The 23,690-nt window shown below is 40.7% G+C and overlaps 1 protein-coding gene and 1 long non-coding RNA gene across 4 annotated transcripts; both read left to right on the top strand.

The window, feature by feature from the left end:
• The first annotated feature begins 6,077 nt into the window (after window positions 1–6,077).
• On the top strand, window positions 6,078–8,227 carry LOC103654465 (uncharacterized). 3 transcript variants are annotated; one of them, XR_002268867.2, is made up of 5 exons: window positions 6,078–6,253; window positions 7,263–7,391; window positions 7,596–7,637; window positions 7,726–7,770; window positions 8,129–8,227. It is a non-coding gene; the product is annotated as an uncharacterized lncRNA (long non-coding RNA). The 3 variants fall into 3 exon arrangements; XR_002268866.1 differs by having other exon boundaries at window positions 7,726–8,033; window positions 8,129–8,224; XR_002268865.1 differs by having other exon boundaries at window positions 8,142–8,220.
• A 9,132-nt stretch (window positions 8,228–17,359) lies between these two features.
• On the top strand, window positions 17,360–20,792 carry LOC100217268 (uncharacterized). The gene is made up of 6 exons (NM_001143620.1): window positions 17,360–17,486; window positions 17,594–17,634; window positions 18,481–18,644; window positions 19,234–19,339; window positions 19,426–19,595; window positions 19,802–20,792. The coding sequence occupies exons 1-6, from the start codon at window positions 17,413–17,415 to the stop codon at window positions 20,396–20,398; spliced, it is 1,152 nt and encodes a 383-aa protein (NP_001137092.1). The 5' UTR covers window positions 17,360–17,412; the 3' UTR covers window positions 20,399–20,792.
• Window positions 20,793–23,690: the final 2,898 nt, after the last annotated feature.

Genomic DNA, 23,690 nt, shown 5'->3' with positions numbered 1-23,690 from the left:
TGTGGGTCCACATGAGTCAATGACATGTGGGGTCCATGGTATATATCTAAAGTTTGGATCTTTTAATGGTATAGATCCAATTGTTTCTATCTTTTACGATTTCGATATGAGATGTAGAGCCAGAGTCGCTTGATCCATACGTCATAAGGCTTTGAGATGGGGCACGATTTGAATGGGTGAAAGAGGCGAGATGGGACGGGGTTAGCCACGGGCTACCTCTCCTTCGATGGTAGCAGCGGCAATTTTACAGTGTGTTTGGTTAGAGGTATCGAATGGTCCGGTGTCATCCGAACCTATATCCGAGTCTAAAATAGTGTTTGGTTACCATCATAAATTTATCTCATTCGTCATTCTCTCATTCCGATCTAAAACTAAAACCTAGAAGCTATCCATTCCTCGTAAAACAGGCGGACCAACTCATTCCTCTCATCCGAACCTACAAAGAGTGACTCCATGCTGGATCACCTGGTTCCGAACAAGAGTTATTCCACTAACCAAACATATTGTTACTGTTCGTTCGCCTCCCGATATCCTTCCTCAAAAGCCATGGGTTTTGCACTTCTGCTCGATTCTTTGAAATGTATGTCCTCATAATCCATTCCTACTCGACTAGTTTGGAAACTCAAATCTCCTTCGAGATTAAAGAGAATTGGAGAGAAAATTAGTTTATTTCCACCTCAATCCTCTTCAATTCTAAAGGAAATTTAAGGTTTACAAAGTAGCTCTAACCAAATGCAACCGTCCTCAGAATCCCCTCCTGCTTATCAATAAGCAAAGGCATTCAAATGTATGTCCTCCGTATTAGAGACTGCCTCAAGCTTCCTGGGTTTTGCACTCCATCTCGATTTGTGCTCATCGTGCGCAAGAGCGGCAAAAAAAGTATTTTTTTCGTTATACCCTCCTTCAGACGCAAGTTTCCGGCATGGGATTTACCTTCAGCTACAGACCAAACTTCATCTGTATTCTTGGAAATATTACTTCCTCTCATTGGTTACTGCAAATGTGATTCTTCATCTGCATTCCTGGAAATATTGCTTCGTTCCTCTCATTGCTTACAGCAAATGTGCTTCTTAACGGATAAATGCCCACTATATTATGTGCCAACGTAACACCTGAGTATTGAACCATCAAACTTATTAGCAAGCTAATTAACTTCTGGAACAGCAAGTGGTCCGTATAAGTGTCGATATGCATAAATGGCCATAAAATGTGATTCTTCATCTGCATTTTTTTTTGGAAATATGGCTTCCTCTCGTTGCTTACTGCAGATGTGCTTCTTAATGGATACCCACTATATTATCTGCCAACGTAATACCTGGGTATTGAACTGTCAAACTAATTAGCAAGCTAATTAACTTCTGGAACAGCAAATGTTCGTAGAAATGTGGAAATGGCCATAAAATTGTTTCAACCAATAATGACTACCAACCTGTCTTTTAATTGATCCTGCAATCCGCGTTAGCACGTTCCAATAAAATACTAACATGTCTTCTATACTTGGATCCTGCAGCTCGCATCAACAATCTACCAAAAAAAATATTTCTTCACTCAACCAGCAGTTGTCACTCCAGCTACAACAGGTATGGTGAATTCTTCATTTTCATACACGCCGCATCAAAATAAATAAATCTATTAGTCTATTTGTAGTCAAACATTTATAATATATAAATCTATTAGTGTTCATAAGCATATACATACATATAAGTGCATATGCCGCTCGGGTTGGTCTCAGTGAGAGCGAGAAGAGGAAGTTCTGGTAAGATTTAGATGGCATGGTAAGAGCAGTACCCACCAATAAGAAGCTTTTCATAGGAGGAGATTTCAATGGTCATTTAGGTTCAACAAATGCAGGTTATGAGCTGGCTCGTGGAGGTTTCGGGTATGGTAGTAGGAATCAAGAAGGAAAGGATATTTTGGACTTTGTTGTAGCCTTCAACCTAGTGATAGCCAACACTTTCTTCAGAATGAGAGATTCTCATTTGGTGAATTTTAGCGGTGGCAATCGTTCGAGCCAGATCGACTTCGTGCTCACAAGAAGAGAAGATAAACAAGCTTGTTTGGATTGTAAGGTGATACCTGGAGAGAATGTTGTGCCCCAACATAATCTTGTGGTGACTGACTTCCGTTTTCGGATCAGTACCCATAAGGATAAATAAGCCAAAATTGCGAAGACAAAGTGGTGAAAACTCAAAGGGAAGACATTCGAAGTTTTTAGGGAAAGAGTTTTTGTGGAGGGCGCTTGGTCTGAAGAAGAAGATGCAAACAACATGTGGGTGAAGATGGCAACTTATATTATGAAGGTGGCGTCAGAGGTGTTTGGAGTGACCAAAGGGAGCAGCGGTGAACCTAAGGATACTTGGTGGTGGACCGAGGATGTTCAAAAGGCAATAAGGAGACGAAAGAATGTTACAGGAGCTTGTTCTATGACAGGAGCGCGGTCAACATAGAGAGATATAAGGTGGCAAAGAAGACCGCAAAGCGAGATGTGAGTGAGGCAAAGGGTTGAGCCTATGATAATCTTTATCGAAGACTAAGTACAAAGGAAGGGGAGAATGATGTCTATGAGATAGCTAAAATTGAGGAAATGAAGACGAGGGACCTCAACCAAGTTAAATGCATTAAGGATGAGATGGATCAACTCTTGGTGAAAAGACAAGACATCAAACAGAGCTGGCAGAGGTATTTTGACAATCTTTTCAATGGTGAGAATGAGACTATGAACATCCAATTGGATGACTCCTTTGATAATTTAAATAGATGCTTTGTACGCATGATCCAAGAATTAGAGGTCAAAGAAGCCTTAAGGAGGATGAAATGGGGCAAGACGATGGGCCCAGATGGTATTCCAATAGAGGTGTGGAAATTCCTTGGGGATATTGCTATCGTTTGGCTAACCAAGTTGTTCAACCATATTTTTCGATCAAACAAGATGTTCGATGAGTGTAGGAGAAGTACATTAGTACCAATCTTCAAGAAAAAGGAGATATTCAAAGTTGTACCAACTATCGAGGGATTAAGCTCATGAACCACACTATGAAGATATGAGAGAGAGAGAGTTATTGAGCATCGCCTGAGAGAAATGACGCATATCATGTCTGAAAGGTCAACCATGAAAGCAATTTTCTTAATAAGGGAGGTCATGGAGCGATATAAGGAGCAGAAGAAGGACTTGCACATGATTTTTATCGACTTGTAAAAGGCCTATGATAAAATAGTCTATTTGTAGTCAAACATTTATAATATATAAATCTATTAGCGTACATAAGCATATACATACATACATACATACATATGTGTGTATATATATACCAAATAAATATTGTTAGAATAATTACGACAAATATATATTTTAGTAAGCCTATTTGTAGTCAAACATTTATAATATTTTCAATGAACATAATGAAAATAAAAATCATGTCAATTTAAATATTTATTCCCCATTGCAGGTGTGAAGCACGAAATGTTTTAAATATTAAGGTAGAACCTCATATTATCTATACTACTCTATTAAGTTAGTAACGTCAGCGTCCACACTACCGTGCCCCCTCCTGCCCTCGCCCCATCCGCGCGCCCTTCACCACCCCTCCGCGACCGCCCCTCCCCACGCCCCCGCCCCCGCCCCCGCCCCTGAGATTGCCGCACGCCGTGGCTGGAGTTCCGCGCCCCCTACACCCTCCCGCACGATATCACCGCCGATCTGTCCTGCCAGGAGGTCCTGACCCCGCCACCCAGATGCCTGCGTGCACACCACCGATTTCGCCTGCCTGAACTCCCCACTGCCCCTATTTCTTCTCCCCCCGCTCTCGATCTCAATCGCGGCCCCCGTACCGCAGTCGACCTCCAGATCCTCTGCCATCGATTCGTGGCCGCCAACACGCTGAGGGGGCGGGGAGGGTGGGCATGGACAAAAACTGGCTCAGCGGCGGTGCGTTGCTCAGCGCGTCTAGGAGCTCTCGACGGCAGGCCTCTAGGATGGTGGCCATGATGCATGGGCTCAGGACGATGTTCGTGGCGCACAACAGCAAGAGCTGGGCACACAGGGATGAGCAGAGCACTGCCTTTTCCTCTACATCTACATCTGTTAGCCCAAACATACGAGCTGCTAGGTATCATGTTCTTTTTCCATGTCTATCTATCCCTCACCCATGTGGATATTATGCCAGTGTTTTGATGGCGCCTTACAATCTTGTTGAAGTAGCAGTTCTGGATTCCCTCCTTTCAAAAGAAAATCTTGAGAATAACATGTATAAGAAGACCCAAAGAGGAGCAAAACCATTGATTGGATGTGATCTGATCCTGAGGCGCCAAGGTGATGTCAGATTTATGTTGGTTCAGTAGATTTATGTTGGTTTGCCTATTCTCCTTGGTCAGTTTCCCCCGACCGAAGGAATAGCATGATGTATTGTAGTTTATAAAATGGAATATATTTATGTGGATAAACTACTTTGTTTGTGCACTGTTGGTAATTTTCATTCATTTTCTAGCAGAGAAGTCGGACCAAACCAACACTATAAACCTCTAGGTATATTAAATATACAGTTTGGATTAGGATTATGGATTCCTATAATATTTCTTTATGCTAGAATTTTACTCTGTCTTTCTTTAGCATGATAAACTCCTATGATTGACCGAGAGCTTAATAATGTTTTGGTCTAAAAAACTCACAATCAATGACTTTGATCGGATTGGTAATAATAAGCAATATTATCAGGTTTCACCTTTTTACAAGGAGAACAAGGACACATAACAGGGCTAGATGGCAGGGGCGTCTTCATGTTTTATTTCATCAAAAACACTTCACATGTTTTCTTTTGAGTTGCTCAATTTTCTCAAGTTAATCCGCACCTTCCTAGCCCAACTTGCCCAGATCCGAGCGGTGGTGGCAGTCGCCTTCCTCGCCTCGCCCTCTGCCACCGTGGTCATCGACGACAAGGGCAGTGACGACGGGAGTATCCTGCAGCTTTCCTCCATCGCCAACTTCATAGTCTCCCACTGCTCAAGGTAGTGTCTTCATCTGACGCGAATATACTCTGCTAGCGGTTGTCTATAGAAGTTAGATGTGAGCTATCCACTTATTATTCAAAGAATAAGCATGAATGCTTTTTGTGATCGTGATTAGTGTGTTTACCACGTCGCATTAGAACTATGCCTCAACACAGCAGATTGGTGTTGTCCCCAAACGCGATTGGTACTAGAAGTATAGAATTAAAGTACAGAGAAACCCATTGAGCTATTGCTGAAAAATATAGATCAATCTCAACATTTTGCTAGCCTGAGCATTTAATTGGTATATTTGTCCTGTGCCAAGGCTTATTCTTCCTACCAATTAGTGAAAGCATTAAGTTTGGGCATGTTGTGAGCGGAGGTGGCAAAGTGCATAAAGTGGGTACAATTAGATCAACTTAATCTGAATTCATTTTTTAAAGTTGCCAAGTTCACACTAAATTTCAGCATGGAGCTTTGATATTGATTTTCCACACAATTGTTATGAGGCTAATACATATGCAAGATACCTTTTAAAGTATTGCTGCCATAAAGCTCTTCATAAAGTTACAGCATGTCCAGATTATTTGGCCGATAAGAATCTTCGCCGCTTGATGTTTGATATCATGCTTGCATGGGAAACTCCATATTGTTGTTTTGACTAGCTTTTCAAGAGATGGATGTGAGTATCTGACCAAAATTTGGAACGTTGTCTTCATGAGCATAGATTAAAATGATGACAAATTAGAGAAATCCACTTTTTGGTAGAATCATTGAATGCACAATATGCCTGTTGCTTTTCTGACTTCTATCAATACATAGAGATGGCTAACTCAGTCTCTTCTCTGACTATTGATTTTCCACACCGCGCTCATCTTCAGTGGGCTGGACAGTGATACCCAGCGACGGTGGTGTAGTGGGAGTGGGACAGCGAGGAGGTTAAGGGCAGCGACGGCGAGGTGCAGAGCTCCTACGGGCTCCGCCATCAACACCATGGATACACTCCAAGAGGCCCCTTCAAGTGAGCTTCAGTTTCTCCACGGGCAACGGATCTTAATCGGCCTTAGCAGCTTAGGCTAACTACAGCGGCCCCCTCCCCTTCCCCCTCAGCTCCATTGGAGGCTACAGCTGCCCTCTACACTATACAGTTTGCAGTATATTTCTTCTTCTCGGAGGAGGATGAACGGATTTCCAGCACCCTATTTTCAACATCGAGGAGGATGAACATTCTACGAAATCAAAAGGACCCCTTAAGTTCTACAACTCAGAGGTGTGTATTTTTGCTGATTTCACTCCTTTGCATTAGAACTCAAGATGTTTCCTGATTCTATTCTATTTATATTTTTTTTAGATCCACACGGCATCATTCTGTTTGCCCTCTTTTGCAAAGAGGGTAATTGAGTCAACCCAAACTAGACGTGAGGATACTTCACCAAGTCCAGTCGATTGGGTTAAGTACCTTAGGCGCAACACAAAATTAGTCCTTTTGCTTACAAAATTATGAATAGGACATTGTGGTACCTAGCAATGCTCATAATTTTCTTCAGCATAAAGAAATGAATAAACCTTCTTTTGCTACTGGTTTACTATAATGTTCCTAAGAACTCACCAATATTACACAAAGTCTGAATTATATAAGCATACCACTGTTACCAAAAAACTACAATCAGAACCCATAAGTACATATGACACTATCTGTGGACCTAGCTGGCAGCCGCAAATTTCAGATACTTCAGAACAAAAACAACCCGACATTTAAGTCCATACTTGTATTATTACATTTTTTATAAGCAAAAGGAAAATAGAAACGGGAAGTCATGAACCAAAAAATTACAACGGCCAGTCCATTGTAGTGGTTCAAATGATGTTTTTCATGGCCCATGGAAAATCAGTCATACCTCTGTTATTTCCTAATAATGTTACATGATTTATCATCCAACATCCAGCGAATAAAGCAATATCATCATTATAATTTTGGCAATGAATAAGCACATGAGATGAGATGAGATGCAACGGTTATCGGAGTTGTCAGTCTATACGATTCTGTCTGTTGTATGTGTCAGCTGCCAGGTGCAGCTATGAAAACGTTTTGCAATAGCTGTTTTCGGCAGTGCTCTGATCATGTTGAGTTTTGGACATCATTTATTATGTTCCTGCATCCATACCTGATACTCCCTCCGTTCTTTTTTATTTGCTGCGGTTTAGTTTAAAAATGAACTAGCGGGTGACAAATATTTGAGAACGGAGCTCTGTATACTTACTTGGATTTAATCCTGTAGGCTGCACTTGGGGAATCAAAGAAAAGTGAAAGTGCCATGTCAAAGTTGATGACCAGAAGCTTGCTATTGGAACCCTCTCTATTGAAAAATACCCCTAGATAGAAATTGATTTGGTTTTCAATAAAGAGTGTGAGTTGTCACACACATCGAAAACTACCCGTGTATTTTTCTTTGGTTACAAGGTTGAGGAAGATGAATATCCTTTTTAACATTGATTTTTTATTAGTTTTATTTCATGTAAGACTGATCTAAACAATTTCTTTGTGGAGTATTTTGTTTCCTTGACCTCATTTTTGCTTCTTGCCTCTTACATAATGGATCTTGATTCTGAAGATGAAGAGAAGGAGCTAAACATTCCAGTAATCAAGGAAAATGGTATATAATTTGACAATAAATATTTTTTCTTCAATGAATTCCGTGATGTATTGATACTATGTCTTCCCTGCGACGACAACGCCACCAGCTAACTGGGAGGTGTTGCGGCTCCTCTGCAACTGCACGTACCTTGGTTAGCCTTACTCAACCTCTTGCATCCCCTCTTGCTTGCTTTCTCTAACTGTAGGGATTTCTCGAGTTAGGATTCTGTTTGCTTCTCACGGTGGGCTTAATCATTAGTTAGAGAGATCTAGCAATAGCTCCAACATATTGCCACGGGAAAACATGCACAACAAGGTTATTAATTTCTTACAAACATCCATGATACTCCTGATATCTCTGTCCTTTTGTGTGGATCCACAATATCAACCATTTTGCTTGGTGCAAGTGGATCAGGTTAGGGAAAATCTACTAACACACGAAACAGAATGTCAATATGGTTTAATTTTTTTAATTAGATTGTTTAATTTGCAATTTCTTCACTCCAAAAGTTCCGATCTGTAGGTTTCTGTACAAAAATGCACTCCAAAAGTGTTTTTGGATCAACAAATGTTTTTATAATTCACGGCGGGAGGATAAACTGAAAAACAAGTATTCCAACGAATGAGAAGTACAAGTCCATGGAGTTCACCACGTGAAGGTAATTGATGCATAGGAGCTTCCGGTCCGCTCCCGTAGAAACTATTATTTTTAAGGTTGATGGTGCAGTGGTATGCCTTATGCTTAATTCGCCATTGAAGTATAGAACGATAATGGTAGAATAATAGTTTTGCAGTTTGATTTCAATACACTTATAGATTTTAGTGGTAGCTCGGTGGGGGCAGAATTTAATGAATTATTAGGCCCATGTTTGAACTAGAGAAGTTACTACTGATATTCATGTTCATTTTGTACTAAATATATTTTTACAATCGAAACCTATGCATACAAGAATGCATGTTCAATCTTATATAGTCTTGAGTAATGTGCAGTTTGAGTAGAAGATGATGGACGATAAATTGGTTACTTTGACACAATGGGTTTCACAATGCTTTGAAAGAGAGCATCTTTTTATATATTGTCTAGGTGGTTAGGATGCTTGCTATTCGATTCTCACCTAAGAGACTTGTCTATGAGTTTTGGCAAGGCGATGGTGTTATGTTTTTTCTTCCGCATTTGTTTCATACAACAACGTATATATCTATACTGCATAATCTAATTAGTATTTTGTTCATTGTCTCTGAATATCATATATAATTGAACAGTGATTGCCGTGAAAAATAAATAATGTGGCAAATTCTTGACAACAAATGTCCAACTTTACAGGCTGTGGCTGTTTACAAAAGCAGTCCGTAGTGATTTACTCCACAAAATTTGCGAGAGTTCAAGCTGGACCAGTGGACTTCGACTTCACTGGCAGGCCTCTGGTTCTTGGACGCTTGTACAAGAGGCGAGTGATTACACATAGATGCATTTTCCCCATGTTCTGGGTCATCAAATTATTATTCATTAGCTTGTGATCAGAGCAGTTTTGACGCATGCCACTATTGAAGAAATCGAAGCAGAGAAGTCCCTCATGGAAGACCAAGTTGTATGTTTAATGTATCTACATTGGAAGGCCCAGTTGCAGTTCCTAGCAGACTGTTTCTTAACAGGGGCCTTTCCAGCAGCTCTTAATTGAGGGAAAAGAAAGGGTGCATGTTTGGACAAAATCCAGCAGCAAAAGCACTCGGCCATTCTAGCAGCAACACTTATTTAGTAAGTGGAAAATATTCTTGAAGCAAATGGGTAAGGCTATTGTTTGAATTGCAGCTGTAAAACTTGCCAGAAGTTCAGCAAAACTGCCACATATATGTGAGGTTTCGGTTCCTGTCCAAAATTTGCAGTTTGCTGTCCGAAAATTTTAGAACTATTTCCTGTCCAAAATTATGGTTTGTTGTCCAAAATTTTCTCTCCATATATTAATGCAACAAAACTGCTGCTGTATCACGTAGAGTTTAGGGTTCGGCGGCGACGGGAGTTGACTGGGACAAATGGAGCAGAGACAGAACAACCGCGTTTGCGAGAACGAAGAGGGAGAGGGAAGGGCATTTTCATCCTTCAAAGTCGCACCTGAAGTTAAACGACGTCTAAACCACTTAATGGGTGTTTGATTTCTAACGACTAATTTTTAGTTCCTTCATTTTATTCAATTTTAATACCTAAAATACCAAATACGGAAACTAAAATAGAGTTTTAATTTCTGTATCTAACAATTTAGATACTAAAATGCAATAAAATGAAGGGATTAAAAATTAGTCCCTAGAAACAAAACACCCCCTTAGACAAGCGGGAGTGTTGTTTCAACAACGAGCAAATGTTGGGAATGCCATTTTGGCGACAAAAATGTTCGAAGTGCTGAAACAACAAAGTGCAAGGTCGGGAGTGCTATAATCGCAAATTTCTCCTATGAAGTAGTAGGTGTTGATGTTGGTTTCCTCTAGGGAATGCTTTTTTATGATTTATGCAGCTCATGCTACTATATTTAAAAAACATTAAAAATATTCTCTTAGATGCATTGAATCCCAAAGTTGTAGCTGAATTTGAATTTCATATCTATTGTTCTATAATTTAAAAGCTTCAAATACTTTAGAAATAGCTTTGTGCTTCAAATGTGCAGGGACTCCGTGTGGAGCAAAGACTGAACATCACAACGCATCAAGACGATTGGGTCCCTGCATTTGAACGGAGGATGGTCCTTGAGACCTTTGTCTGTCAAATCATACGACATGCTGAATTATTTGCTAGGCTGTGATGACATTATGTATGGGCTAAAATAGACAATAAGTTTAAGTGTGTTACAAGGGAAAAGGATTTTGTTGTATCTCATATTGAAATCTAAGCTGCACCTCTTGTGAGAATGGATTATGGATACTCTAGACCTAACTTGCACCTCTCGTAATATATAAAAACCGTAGCAACACATAGACATTGTACTATCACATATAGAAGTCTGCATGTAACTGATGGTTATTGGTGAAATGGTTAGATTAAAATAACAAAATTTATGTATGACTAGGATCACAAATGGATTACGAAACATTTTCTCATAACAATAGCACACGTTTGTACATAAGTTATATGTTCTCGTAAAGATTGAAGCAATCATGTGTCATTTTGTTATTTGTCCACTGTTAGTTCAGAGATGGCTCCATGATTTATTTTACTAATTTATTATGCATCTAACAATTTTTTATGCATGTTGGCTTACTCTTTTAAATCGTCATTTTTTCACTAACATGGCACTGCATGGACACTAACCTATCTTACCTTATGAATGTAGACTTTTGTCCCACGAGAATGAAATCTCTATTTGTAGGCTTGTGTCATAACATGCCAAAAAAATCGGTGGCAACCGCAATAGTTACCTTATGAATGTAGACTTTTGTCTCGCGAGAATGGAATCTCTATTTGTAGGCTTATGTCATAACATGTCAAAAAAATTGGTGGCAACCGCAATAGTTCCGGAAGGTATTATAATTTTCGTAGTTCTGTATGGATCAATTTGTATTTTTTATGATAACTAATTTTAGTTTTATCTCACGATTGTTTGCTCTAGACTATATTTGCACGCAGGGTGATCTTGCCCTCATCGATTTTATTAAGGAAATTCCTTGTGAACCAAGGGTAGAAGTCGTGCTTATTGATGATGCCTTTGTTGAAAGGAAGTCGATGGAATGTTTATTTCAGCCGAATGCATATCTAGGTGACGAGGTAATCCATGCTTAGTTTTAAATTTAGCGACCTTGTTATGTATAAGTTTTTTTACTCACCCTGGTATTTTTAATCACAACTTACACACTTGTAGGTTATAGACTGTTACATAAATTTAATAAAAACTCAAAAGCATCTAAAGTGCCGATCTGGAGGTCGTGTCCACATAGAAAATGCTTTCCAGTTCAATTTCCTGAAGCGAGATGGTGATGTTGAAATTAAAATAAAGGAGCTATATCCAATTAAAGACATGGCACAAATATGTAGCGCTGAACGAAGGGTTTTACTTTACCTAGATCATGACATGTTACATTTGAGTTTGCAATCTAAACAAAACAGTTAGTGTTTACATGTATTTTATTGTTATGTAGTATTTATAATTGTTTTTTAGGTGTTTATTCCGATAAACATCCAAGAGACGCACTGGTATCTTGCCGTGATCAATGCAAGAAATATGGAGATACAAGTGCTCGATTCACTAGGTACTTCACAAGACCGCAAAGACCTCACTGACTCTGTGAGTATGCACAAGCTAATTACTAATTCACTATTAACTTATCCCAATCTCTGATTTTGTTTTACAATATATAAAGATTAAAGGACTCCAAAGACAAATTGATATGATATCTCAACTTAAGGAGTTAAAAGACCACAGGTGGCCAGACCTCCAAGTTGCTTCTCGGACGCTCAAAGAAATAGAAATGACATATGCAAAGCAGACAGATAGGTATAAGCACATGTCATATAAGAGGTTCACAGAAGCGATTATCATGGCCTCAAAGAAATATAAGATTGCCTACAACAAGAAACGTTATGTATGGGCGAAGGATATTTTTAAGTGGGAACATACAATTCGGAATGGTGTTCCAATTGACTTAAGAGGGTATTTTCTTCGTACCACCTTCTCAGCAGTTTAAATTTTTCTATGATAATCATCGTATATAACTTAGTTGGCCAAACATTCATCTATAGGCTTAATACCAGCTACCTCGTTCTACAAGTTATGACCATATGAGGGAATGACAAACGAATGGACTTTATTAGGGTGAGTGTAGTACGCTCGCTTCATGTTCAAACATACATTCCGGTTACATAATACAAATTTGACGTTTTGTTCTCTGTTGTCTTTGTGTGTAGGATGCAAAGATTATTCGAAGGAACTTTGTGATTGATCTGTTAAGTTATGAGGATAATTTGTGTCGATATGTCATCCCTGCAACATACAACAGCGACTTATCGATATCGCTAAAAAGGATTAGATTAGTGTATGGTTGTCGACACATTTGTCCGTCATTACAAAAATCTAAATTAACTCTTTAGAAATAATGTGTGATATTGATAATGTTTACCACACGAAATTTTACATATCATAGTGATATTTGTCGTTTCGTTTATATGTTTCATACAAATTTTTTACTTCCGTCGCAACGCATGGGCACTCACCTAGTATACAGTTTAAGTATAAAAAAGACACCAGTTGTCAATTTAAATATTTATTCATATAAACAATGTTTGAGTGTACGTATTAGTCTGCAATTGCGAACATGTTGTCTATTTGACTATGCAAGCCATGACAGCACGATTCCAAGATATAAATGGTCATTTACATTGTATCACGCTACTTGGTTACGTATAGTAACATTAGCTGCATGACCTACTTAGTATACTTTGCTTTCTACAAACAAAATCAAATGTAGCATGCAACAAAATACATGTACACTTCAAACGTTATACTCCTTCAATGCAACCTGCTATTTTTCCACATTGAAAGATTATAGACAAGATATACAACTTCGTTTTTTTCACACAATGTCTAACTGAAGCTGACTTGGACAACCTACAACTTCTATCCAAAATAGGTATGTTTTCAATGCAAGCTACTATTTTCCACATTGGTAGACAAGATAGACACCTTCGATTTTCTTTGCACAAAATCTGCTAATTGAAGGGAAAAACAAATCCAATGTTGGATTAATATGGGTCTGGCCCAAATTAATATTCAATAATAGTTAATGTTAAATGCTCACTTTAATGCTACGGTGTATTAATATCTTAGTATCATACCAGAAGTTCAAGGGACAAATCAATCAAATTAAATAGATGGATCATTAGTGCATCTATTGAGAAGTTGAGAAAATGATGAAGGACTGCCACACGCGCGCGCAGCCGGTTGGGCCGGGCCATGGCCATGGTAGATCGGACCTAGATCCGAATATTCCTTTCTAACGGTTACATATTTTGCCTAAAGTGATGACTGTCCACTACCGTCGTCCGTTAATCGTCGTTTCCTGTGTTATGGCTAGTAACAGATGGGCTGTAATGGCTGTCAGCTGATGGCGTCATTTTCTGGCTGGTAGATCTGATGGTGACCGTTACTGTCCGTTCGCCTCCCTCTGCACGTGTACAAATACGGAGGAGGTGAGGCTCTTCTGGTTACACGAGAACATATTCTCAGACGAGTTGCACGCCCATTCCCATCCCACCTTCTGCGAGCACAGAGAGAGTGGGAGAGCAGGCCTCCGAAATCATCGTCCACAGAGATACACTTGCACGGGTGTGCGGGCGATCAGGTTTTTGGGGAGCGTACTCGCGACTGCTCGCTCCGTCCGCTCAACCAACACTGATCCAGTTCTTTGTCGTCGACGCCATTCATGGGACAACACTGCATACATCTGCCTGCATCGACTGCGCACGACTACACCGAACATACACACGAGATGTCTCGTGTGAATGGAGCCACTGATGCCTTGAGCATCGGTCCCTCTGCAGGGTACACTTCGTATTTGTGCATATTTTACTGTTGTTTTTACTGCTTATGTGAGTATTGATACACACATGCATATACATGTCATCACATACATCACTCTGGTTTTCTGGATTAAATTAAAACTGAAAATGCCTATTTCTCTAACAATCCAAAAACCTGATATTAAGCATTTTTTCTGTTAGTGGTTTTGCTGCTGCGTTAAAACCAAGTGAACCTTTTGATGAGATGTTTTACAAAAGATGGTGTAGTAAGATGATACTGTGGTTGACTGCAATGAATTGCTATCACGCCACACAGGGGAACCCGAACAGTTCACTCCTGAAGAGGATCGACGTTGCCGATAACCTGTTTTGAGGCACCGTGATTGGCGCTCTTGCCAAAAAGAGTTATGGGATGCATTAAATGAGAAGTTCGTTGTTTCTAATGTTGGTAGCGAGCTGTACATCATGGAACATTTGTTTGACTACAAGATGGTGGAAAACCGTCTTGTAGTTGAACAGGCTCATGAAATACAGGCACCGGCTAAGGAACTCGAACAATTCCCATGTGTCTTTCCTGACAAGTTCGTGGCCGACAATATTATCACTAAGCTGCCACCTTCTTGGATGGATTTTGCTACCACTCTAAAACATAAGAGACAAGTGTTTAGCGTGGCTAAATTTATTGGTTCTCTTGATGTTGAGGAGAGGGTGAGAGCAAAATACACTCGTGGAAAAGGAGTTGAGACTTCTAGAGCCAATATGGTACAAAAGAAGAACTCCAATGTGTCACATAATAATAAAAAGAAGAACAAATGAGCTGGTTGCTTTGTTTGCGGGAGTACTGATCACTGGGCAAGCGCTTGCCCAGACCACAAATTTAAGCATATATGGCCCATCTTCGGTCTCCTTTCTTAATTATAGAAAACATTCATTGGAGGTGACCGATAAATGGGATCTGAATTCTATCGGTGATGTGGTTTCTTTTGACCAAAATTTGGGGAAAGAACTGTCGATTTGCAAGAAAACCATATAGATTCTCTCCAAACAAGTTAACATTAAAAACCTACACATAACCTAATTTTGAGTGTCACCGTAAAAAAACATAACTTTGAGTGAATACCAAACTCCATTGGCAAACACAGTCCCAAATTTTACAACAAACAGAGTTTTAAATATTGCAAGCTACTGGGTTGACTGGTTGGCAGGCAAATCATATCGCATATTTTTGGGCTGATAAAAAAAATAAATACCATATTTATTGAAAATATATTGGTGATAATGTAAACCCGCTAACATTGTCTCCTTTTCACTCCCATATCTTCATTTTTTTACTACTAAGCTCGACCAAGAGAAGAGAACAACCTATATCTTAATTAAAAGAATAAGAAGGGTCGTGGTCCCTATTTTTACAGAAACTCTATGATCAGTTAGCAAGTCAGAACCTTAATCTAAACACCAGCAGTAGTATCTTTAATGATGGGCACATCCAAGGTTAGCTATCCACATTGAGTTTTGTGCTTCGTATCATGCAGTGTCAGGTTCGTCATCCATTACCAGATTTCAGACAACGATGTTCAATATGCATTGACATGTGTCGAGGTACGCAAAAAGTTTACATGCACTGATCTGCCATGACTTGGTGCATTCCCTTCCTTTTGTTGTGTGCCTTGCAATATGAGAAATAAAATAATATATATGGTAGTAACACTTTAAAGCAGACACAATAATCAAAAGTCATGGCTACAATGAATGGATCAGAAAGTGTATTTGCAACGTGCAAGGGTGACAAAAATATGAGCACTCTAATGCACCACCCTTTTGGTAACTGGAATGATACAGTGAGGTACGTTATCTAAATGCCACACTTTAGGTAATACAAGTTAAACAACTAAAAATCTTGAAGTTTATATCTATTTATTTTTTATTGATGCATAATGTATTCTCCAATTAGGCAACGATATAGACACTTAGACTCTTTGATGTACCGTGTTGCGCACACTGCATCTCATCGATTCTTTTCTCATTTGCGTTGCTACAGTCGCTATTTCGCAAGATCGTCGTGGCCCTATCGGGAACGGAGATGCTCTTAGCGAAGCTGGAGGACCGACCAATCCAACTAGCAGCAGCAGGCGGGGAGTGGATGCGCCTGCTAGAAGAGTGCTAGCTCCGCGCATACGCTCGCTCGACAAACGTGTGTTGTTAACTATTGTATATAGTGTTATAATTACTGTCCTTTATTCCTGATGTTTGTTTTGTAGTTGAAACTCACATTGTTTTTTCATTTCCATCTTGATTTTGTATGCCGTGATCACGAAAGACCAAATGTTTTCTTGCGGTTTCTAAAAATATAGCTCTCTATTGTTGTGATTGTGTGCCGTCGCATCGCACGGGCAATGACCTAGTATGCCAATAATTTGTTCATTACTACTTTTTTACATGGTCACTCCTATTTGCCATCGGCGCACAACCATTGTCGAAAGCTGCAAATTAATTCTATCGAAACTAGGTATGCTTTTCTCAGTATACTACACAAAGTAATTCTATTCATATTATGTACTGGTTTCCATAAATATATTAATGCCTACATATTGCTTATATAGATCTGCAATATCAGGTTGCTTACTGTCTATATACATAGATCGTTGTTTTAACATATTGCTAAAAGACTCGCGTACTAGTAACAAAATAAAAACCATGACTTGTTTACGCAACTAAAGAAGAGGAATCTAGAATATGTACTTTTTTTTGCAAAATAAAAAAATAAATTGCTACGAGGATATATTATTTTGTGTATAATAAGGGAATTTGTTGGGTGAGTGAGATGGTAACGAGATAGGGGAATGTTCTAGCGGCGGCGAGGCGGTTGATATTTTGGAGGCCGGCTGGAGAGAGACGCGGTTGGCATTCCTCTTCCCTTCACTTCTCTTTTCTCGATAGAAGACGCGACAGCAGTGGTGTCAAAGGTAGGCCGCGAAGAAGAGAAGAGAATGGATGTCAAGGAAGGAGCTGCGGCGTAGCCGTGCGGCAGCAGCGGGGATCACAAATTTGCAAGCTGGTCGCTGCGGTCGTCTCGCGGGCCGTGGGCCGTGGGGTAGAGAACTAGAGATAGGCTGGATCAGAAGGCGTGCACGGGGCCAGGCCGTAAATAATACCCTACACCTACAATTGGGCCAGGCCACATAAGCGTGCCCGGGGCACCGCCCATTGACACATCATTGAGCGCAACGCGGTCGTGATTGCGAGTGAATCCGTGGTGTCCAACTCCCAAGCCCCTACCGGCAACCCTAGCGAGGCGATGGGGAAGGCGGAGGCGAGGTCAAGGGGGCGCGGCGGCGGCGGCGGCGGCGGAGGCGCCAGCGGCAATCCGGGGTATCAACTCCTGGCTTCCACCCCCACCCCCCCTCTCTTGGCTTATTTACGTTCTCGATCTCGATTAAGCGGTCTTATTGCTTGGCCTTCGGTTTTGGGATTTTCAGGAAGATCTTCGTCGGAGGGCTCCCGCGGGACACCACGGATGGTACGTCGATCGGTTCCTTCGTTTTGTGCTTCGTAGCGTTCGATGCTTGTGCTGATTCCCGCGGATTGGAAGATGAGATCGCGATTCCGTTTATACAACTTAAGTTTCTCTCTCTCTCTCTCTCTCTCTGGTCGGGGCGTTGGTCGGGGTGGGGCGTGGTGGACGGTATGTTATTCACTTTTGTTTTTCACTGCACTTCTATGGCTGTACTGTGCCTCGTCATATTTTGTTAGTTGCATGAAAATTTACAGTGGTGGTTTGTGCTCAGTATGGATTCTGGTCTGTGCTGTGGCCTGTAACTAATGCGAGCTGAGCTGTATGCAATGCACCGGCACAATGATTTTTTATGCTTCTGTTATGTGACAACTAATCTGTTTTAGTTGCTACAGGCACTTTTAGTATATATGCAGCTATATGCCTGATTAAGATCTTCATGTGCCCGTAGTATGTTCCATTGCCAATAATTGTAATGAGTAACGCCCAACTACGCAGATCAGTAACCTCCGACAAAAACACATGTTAATTGGTAGGAAGATAAGTTTTTTTTACCTAATCTTTGCCAATAAATCTGCTCACTAGTGTTGCAACTAGCGACATGCCAGTTTTAGTTTTTACATAATTAGGCAACTGAAACATGGGGAGTACTCGTAGTTTATAGAGCAGGGCATGATGCAGCACTGTGGAAGTTAGTGTTTTGGCATTTGTGCCATTTTCCTTTTTTTTTTCTATATTTCATTTGTTCATCAATCAGATGTGTGGAGCTACTGGTGAAATGCAGGATTAATAGATTCTCATATTGTCTCTGTTTTCGTTCTACTGATTTCGTGCTGCTGTTTCCTTCTACAGCTACATTTGTGAGGCATTTTGGACAGTATGGAGAAATAGTTGATTCGGTGATAATGAAGGATAGGCACACATCTCAGCCACGGGGTTTTGGCTTCATTACATACTCTGACCCTGCTGTTGTTGATAAAGTGATAGAGGACAATCATGTTATCAATGGAAAGCAAGTAAGTTTTGTTTCTCAGCAAGTCGGTATCGTCACTTAGGAGTTAAATTGCTCTATTTGTTAATTCTTCGCGTTAGTTCTTAAAGATGTTTTGTTGATACCTGCAAGTTAGGTTTTCAGTGTGAACATAACAAAGTCTGGATACAACACCAATTGTTGTATCATGTTGATGCTTTGTTAAAATTAATGTGGATAGGCTTTCGATTTATATGTCCATTAGCGCTTATCACTTCTATATGAATTGTTAGATTTTTGGTTAGCAAGTTACGAATGCATTTTAAAAAAAAACATTTGTGTTGCTTTGGTGACTATATGTTTATCTGTTGTTTGCTTTGTTAGTTCAAGCAATTGGCATGTTTATTGTCTTGCTGTGCTGGATTTACAAACTACCAATGGTGTTTCTCATTCAATTTAGGATCAGGTTTACTACTCTGTTAAGTTGCTCATGTTATTTAATGTAGATATTGCATATGTGATTTCAGAATCATTATTTATCCATCTGAAGTTTCATTTGTGTCATACCTAATGCATCACCTATTTTCACAGCTGACAGTTACTTAGTAGTACTTCCCTATTGCTTTACTCCGCAGGTTGAAATTAAGAGAACCATACCAAAAGGTTCGGTGCAATCTAGCTCTAAGGATTTCAAGACTAAAAAGATATTTGTTGGTGGGCTTCCGTCAACACTAACAGAAGGTAATATCAGTATGACATATGATGGATCAGCTTTGTGTTACATCAATTTTGCCCTGATGATTGTTCTGTTTGTTAACCTTGATCAGACGAATTCAAGAGTTTCTTTGCAAGATATGGGACTGTGGTGGACCACCAGATTATGTTTGATCATGAAACCAAACGTTCCCGAGGCTTTGGATTTATAGTTTTTGCTTCTGAGCAAGTTGTAGATGATTTGTTAGCAAATGGAAATATGGTTGACCTTGCTGGTTCAAAGGTGAGTCTGAAGTTCATTATAGAAATGACACCAATGGTTGTCTCCTCCATTGTGGATCTATGGTGTAAAATATGTAAAGTAGTGTTTTGCATTCTTCTATTCCAAGTCATCTGTTGTGCTAATTTCATGGAGCATCATGCTTAATTAATAGGAAGGCCCCATAGGTTATTTGACAGGGCTTAGGTCATTTGCTTTGTTTGTTGTAGGTGGAGATCAAGAAAGCAGAACCAAAGAAATCCTCCAATGCACCGCCACCACCAGTGCATGTTAGAAATGCTAGGTCAGCATATGATAGCGGCTCTAGAGACCACCCTTCAGCTGACAACTATGGTGGAATGGCCAGTGCTTATGGAAACTACAGGGGTGGTGGATTTGGTCCTTATAGGAGCGATACAGGATTTGGTGCTAGGCTCAGCAGCTATGGTGGGGTAGGTGATTTTGGTGGTGCATATGGTCGTTACTATGCAGGATTAGGAGGGGGATATGGAGCCGCGTCTTCGTTTGGTTATCCTGGTCGCTTTGGGTTATATGGAGGAGGTTTTGGTGGATCTTATGCTGGTGCTGACTTAAGTGGCTATAGACGCGGTGGAGGTGATGAGAGCTTCGGTGCCCCTGGTGGTAATCCTGGGTTTGGTGGTGATGCTGAAGAGAGCTTTGGTGGCCCTAGTAGTTCTGGCTTTAGTGGCACCGCCTATGGTGGGGCATATGATCCTACGCTAGGTGGTTATGGATCTGCTAGCACACCTGACATGAATAGGGGAAGCTTCACTGGAGGATATGGACGATATCACCCATATGGATAACAAGAAGAGCCCTTGAAGGCTTAACACTTGCATGCACGTTTGCTGCCCGTCATTGGAGAACACCCACCATTTCTGGACAATATCCAGCTGCCTGAAGCTTCAAGAACAACTTAATGTCATGTGTACATGTTTTCTCGTTCCCGTGAGCTTTAACTTATATATCCTATAGCATGTAGTGTGATCCAGAGTAGACGTTGTATCGAAGGTTATTGTGTTTGGCATAATATAGAATTCTGGTATACTTTGTAGTAGTTTTTAAGCTTCTATGTAAGCATACTCCATCTGGGAGCAGATTAGCTGTGTGAACGCTAGGAGGGCCGGTCTCTACCACTTAGCATTGTACCTGATCAAGTTATTCACTCTTTTGGTTTACCCATTGAGAGCATTGTCCGTGATGTCCTCCTTGGTTCACCTAGTATTAGCTGCCCTTAGCTGGGGTTGAGTAGATTATGAGATAATGGCATTTGTGCTCTAGCTTAAGTTTATCTTCATTAGCTGGTCTGTTTGGTTTTAAGATAGCTAGAGTTTAGCAGATAATCATTATCTAGGTGAAACTAAACCAAAGAGCACCTTAGCTTCATCTGTGATCACTAGCAATTGATGCCTGAACCGCGCTGATGATTCTCGTATTTACTCATAACTGCTATCTTTTTTCTATGACTTTTGCGAGGTTTGGGCAGAAGTTGCTCCACCAAGTTTAGCCATTGTTTTTGTCTATGTTGAGAAACCCTAGTAGGTTATGTGGACAAATACCAGATTTATCCCTGAAGGGTCTCGCTTGTCTATATAAAGAACATGTACACCTTATAAGAAAAACATAAAGAGGCCAGAGGCCCAATCTACATCTATGTCTCTCATGTGTTCCTTTGTGTGTGTGGTTTATTGGGAAGTAAATGGACTTCTACAACTCTTTGCGTCTCTACTGCTGACGGGAGGGAATGTAGTGGATCAGATCTATCAATCTGTAGTAACGTAGTTTTAAACACGTTCTACCTCAACACTTTATCTCGACGTTGCTGCAGAATTAGATCTGCATCAATTTTTTTTGTTAAACCGGTAGGTCCTTTGGCATAGCCGAACTACGATAGTCTTTGATTTCTTTGATTTCCCCTCTTCGGTGAATCAAGAAATTGATTTCTTTGATTTCCCCTCTTCGGTGAATCAAGAAATGTGGTATGCAATTTCTAGATTAGATCTGTGATTTATCTCTCTTCACAATGAAGGGAGCACCGTCGTGTATTGCGAATCATGCGGCTAAAAAAATGCACGCCACGCTTACCGCCGCGATGGTGGCCCCCCGTGCGCCTGCTGCGCTGCGCGTCGCCCGAGCGCTACGCCGCCGTTTCCACGGCGCGCTTCGCGTCGCCGTGCTACTGCCTACGCACGTTCGCCTGGCATATGATCCCTGGGCTCGAGCGCTCCCTGTACTAAGCACGAGAGCGTGGCAGGCTTGGTAACGTGGCATGACACGGACGCGCAGACGATGTCCACCATGGCGACGAGGAAGCCACCGATGGTGCACGACGACGAGCGCGTCCCCATGGGGTGGTCACACGATGTCGCTTTATTTTATCGCATTGGAAAAGACTATCCATACATATTCTATGTACCTAACCCTTCTAGGGGATTCTATGTCAGAAAGCGTGAATATTTATTTTATTCCATTAAAAATAACAAGCCAATTCTGTTTATAAGAAGAAAGAGAAGCATATCTATTCCTGTCGCTATAATTTGAAGTCTCACGCCTTACACAAATAATTACAGTCAAAACCGGAGTAAGGGAGGAGTAGAGACACACAAGAGCACAACACAGCAACTACACGCACACAAGCAAAAAGAGAGAGCGCACCAATAAAAACGACATAGTCACAACTCTATAACACACTCAAATCTCTCTAACAAATCAACAGCGTGGTCGCAGAGGTTCGGAGTTGTAGTGTGCTCTGGGTAATAGGTCCATGTACATAGGGGGTCCTTTTATAGCCCTAAGGGACCTAAGAGCCATTGAAGCTCTATTTGGAAGGGCCCAGTTGCCTTCTGTCTGCGGTCCGGTGCACATCAGACACAACACAGTGGAACAATCACTAGATCCTGATTGGTCACTTTCCGAGTTTCCGTTTCAGGTGGGCACCAGACTGTCCAATGGGGGCACCGGACTGTCCGGTGAGCCACCTGACCGTTGGCTGCAGCTGACGTGTTAGATAGTCGTTGACTGTCTGCACATCGGACTGTCTGGTGCTCCGCGCGGACTGTCCGATGAATTAAAGGCAAGGTGTCCAGTTTATCCCGAGAGCGGCCAGTACGACCGGATGGTCACCAGATTGTCCGGTCAGTGGTATCGAACCATCCGATGACCAGCCCGTGTTCTTTCTTTGTGTGCCAACTTTCTTTTGCTCCTTTTGGCTCGACTCTATATGGTCCCTAGCACTTAGATAAGCATGATTAGTATCTAAAACAATTGACTAAGTGCTAGAAGCATATCTTTTTCATTTGGAACCATATAGATTTGTAGTATGCCCACTTTCAAGTCCAAAAGTGTCTTTTCTTATATTTCTCAATTTGCTTTACAACTACATGTGTTCATGCATAGGAAAAGATGTTAGTCCATAGTAATGTGTTGAACATTTAATCACCAAAACAAATAGAAATTGTCTAAAGCCACATTTTCCTTTCACCATATTGGCCCAAAAAAATCCGACCCATATTCCCACCAATATTCCCCATAAGTAAGATATGAGGGAGTTTTTTTCCTACAAGGACTAGTTTGGAAACTTAAACCCTTCGTAATGATTGAGGAAAAAAAATTAAGCTAACTTCCCCTTTAATCCCTGCTTCTGACATATGACCATGATCAGGTGAGGCAAACAAACAGAATCTAAGTGTAGTCGTTCCCTCTCGACTCTCGAGTCCATGATTTGAGAAGGTTTAGAGCGTGTAAAACTTAAAAAATGATGGATTAACTTCGAAGATGTTGAATTTAATTGTTAGTATATTAGTACGAAACGGAGCGTGACATTTCATACCGTGTCAAAGAGATACTTCTTAGTTCTTACGTCCCAAAATAAAATTCTTTTTACCTTGTTGTTAGCATGCAAACAAACAGCTAGCAACCTTGTTAGATAATACGTACGTATGCATCTGTTAGCTGAAGACTGAAACCGAGTTTCACTTCGATTCATAGCCATGGATATCTCTCAGACCAATCTGATTCAGACAAAACACACGTAGCTGATAGCTCTGCAGTTGTTGCTCTTGCTATACGTCGCCACGCAAATGGCGTGGAGGATCTGCT

The sequence above is a fragment of the Zea mays genome, chromosome 4 (genome assembly GCF_902167145.1).
Source record: "Zea mays cultivar B73 chromosome 4, Zm-B73-REFERENCE-NAM-5.0, whole genome shotgun sequence".
Lineage (NCBI taxonomy): Eukaryota > Viridiplantae > Streptophyta > Magnoliopsida > Poales > Poaceae > Zea > Zea mays.
This window is presented reverse-complemented; position numbering and strand designations above follow the sequence as displayed.

Bases quoted from the DNA above. Each gene is read 5' to 3' on its own strand.
- LOC100217268 (NM_001143620.1), top strand. From the start codon at position 17,413: ATGGGGAAGGCGGAGGCGAGGTCAAGGGGGCGCGGCGGCGGCGGCGGC. The intron at 17,487-17,593 runs GTATCAACTCCT...TGGGATTTTCAG, and splicing joins GGCGCCAGCGGCAATCCGGG to GAAGATCTTCGTCGGAGGGC. The intron at 19,596-19,801 runs GTGAGTCTGAAG...TGTTTGTTGTAG, and splicing joins TTGACCTTGCTGGTTCAAAG to GTGGAGATCAAGAAAGCAGA.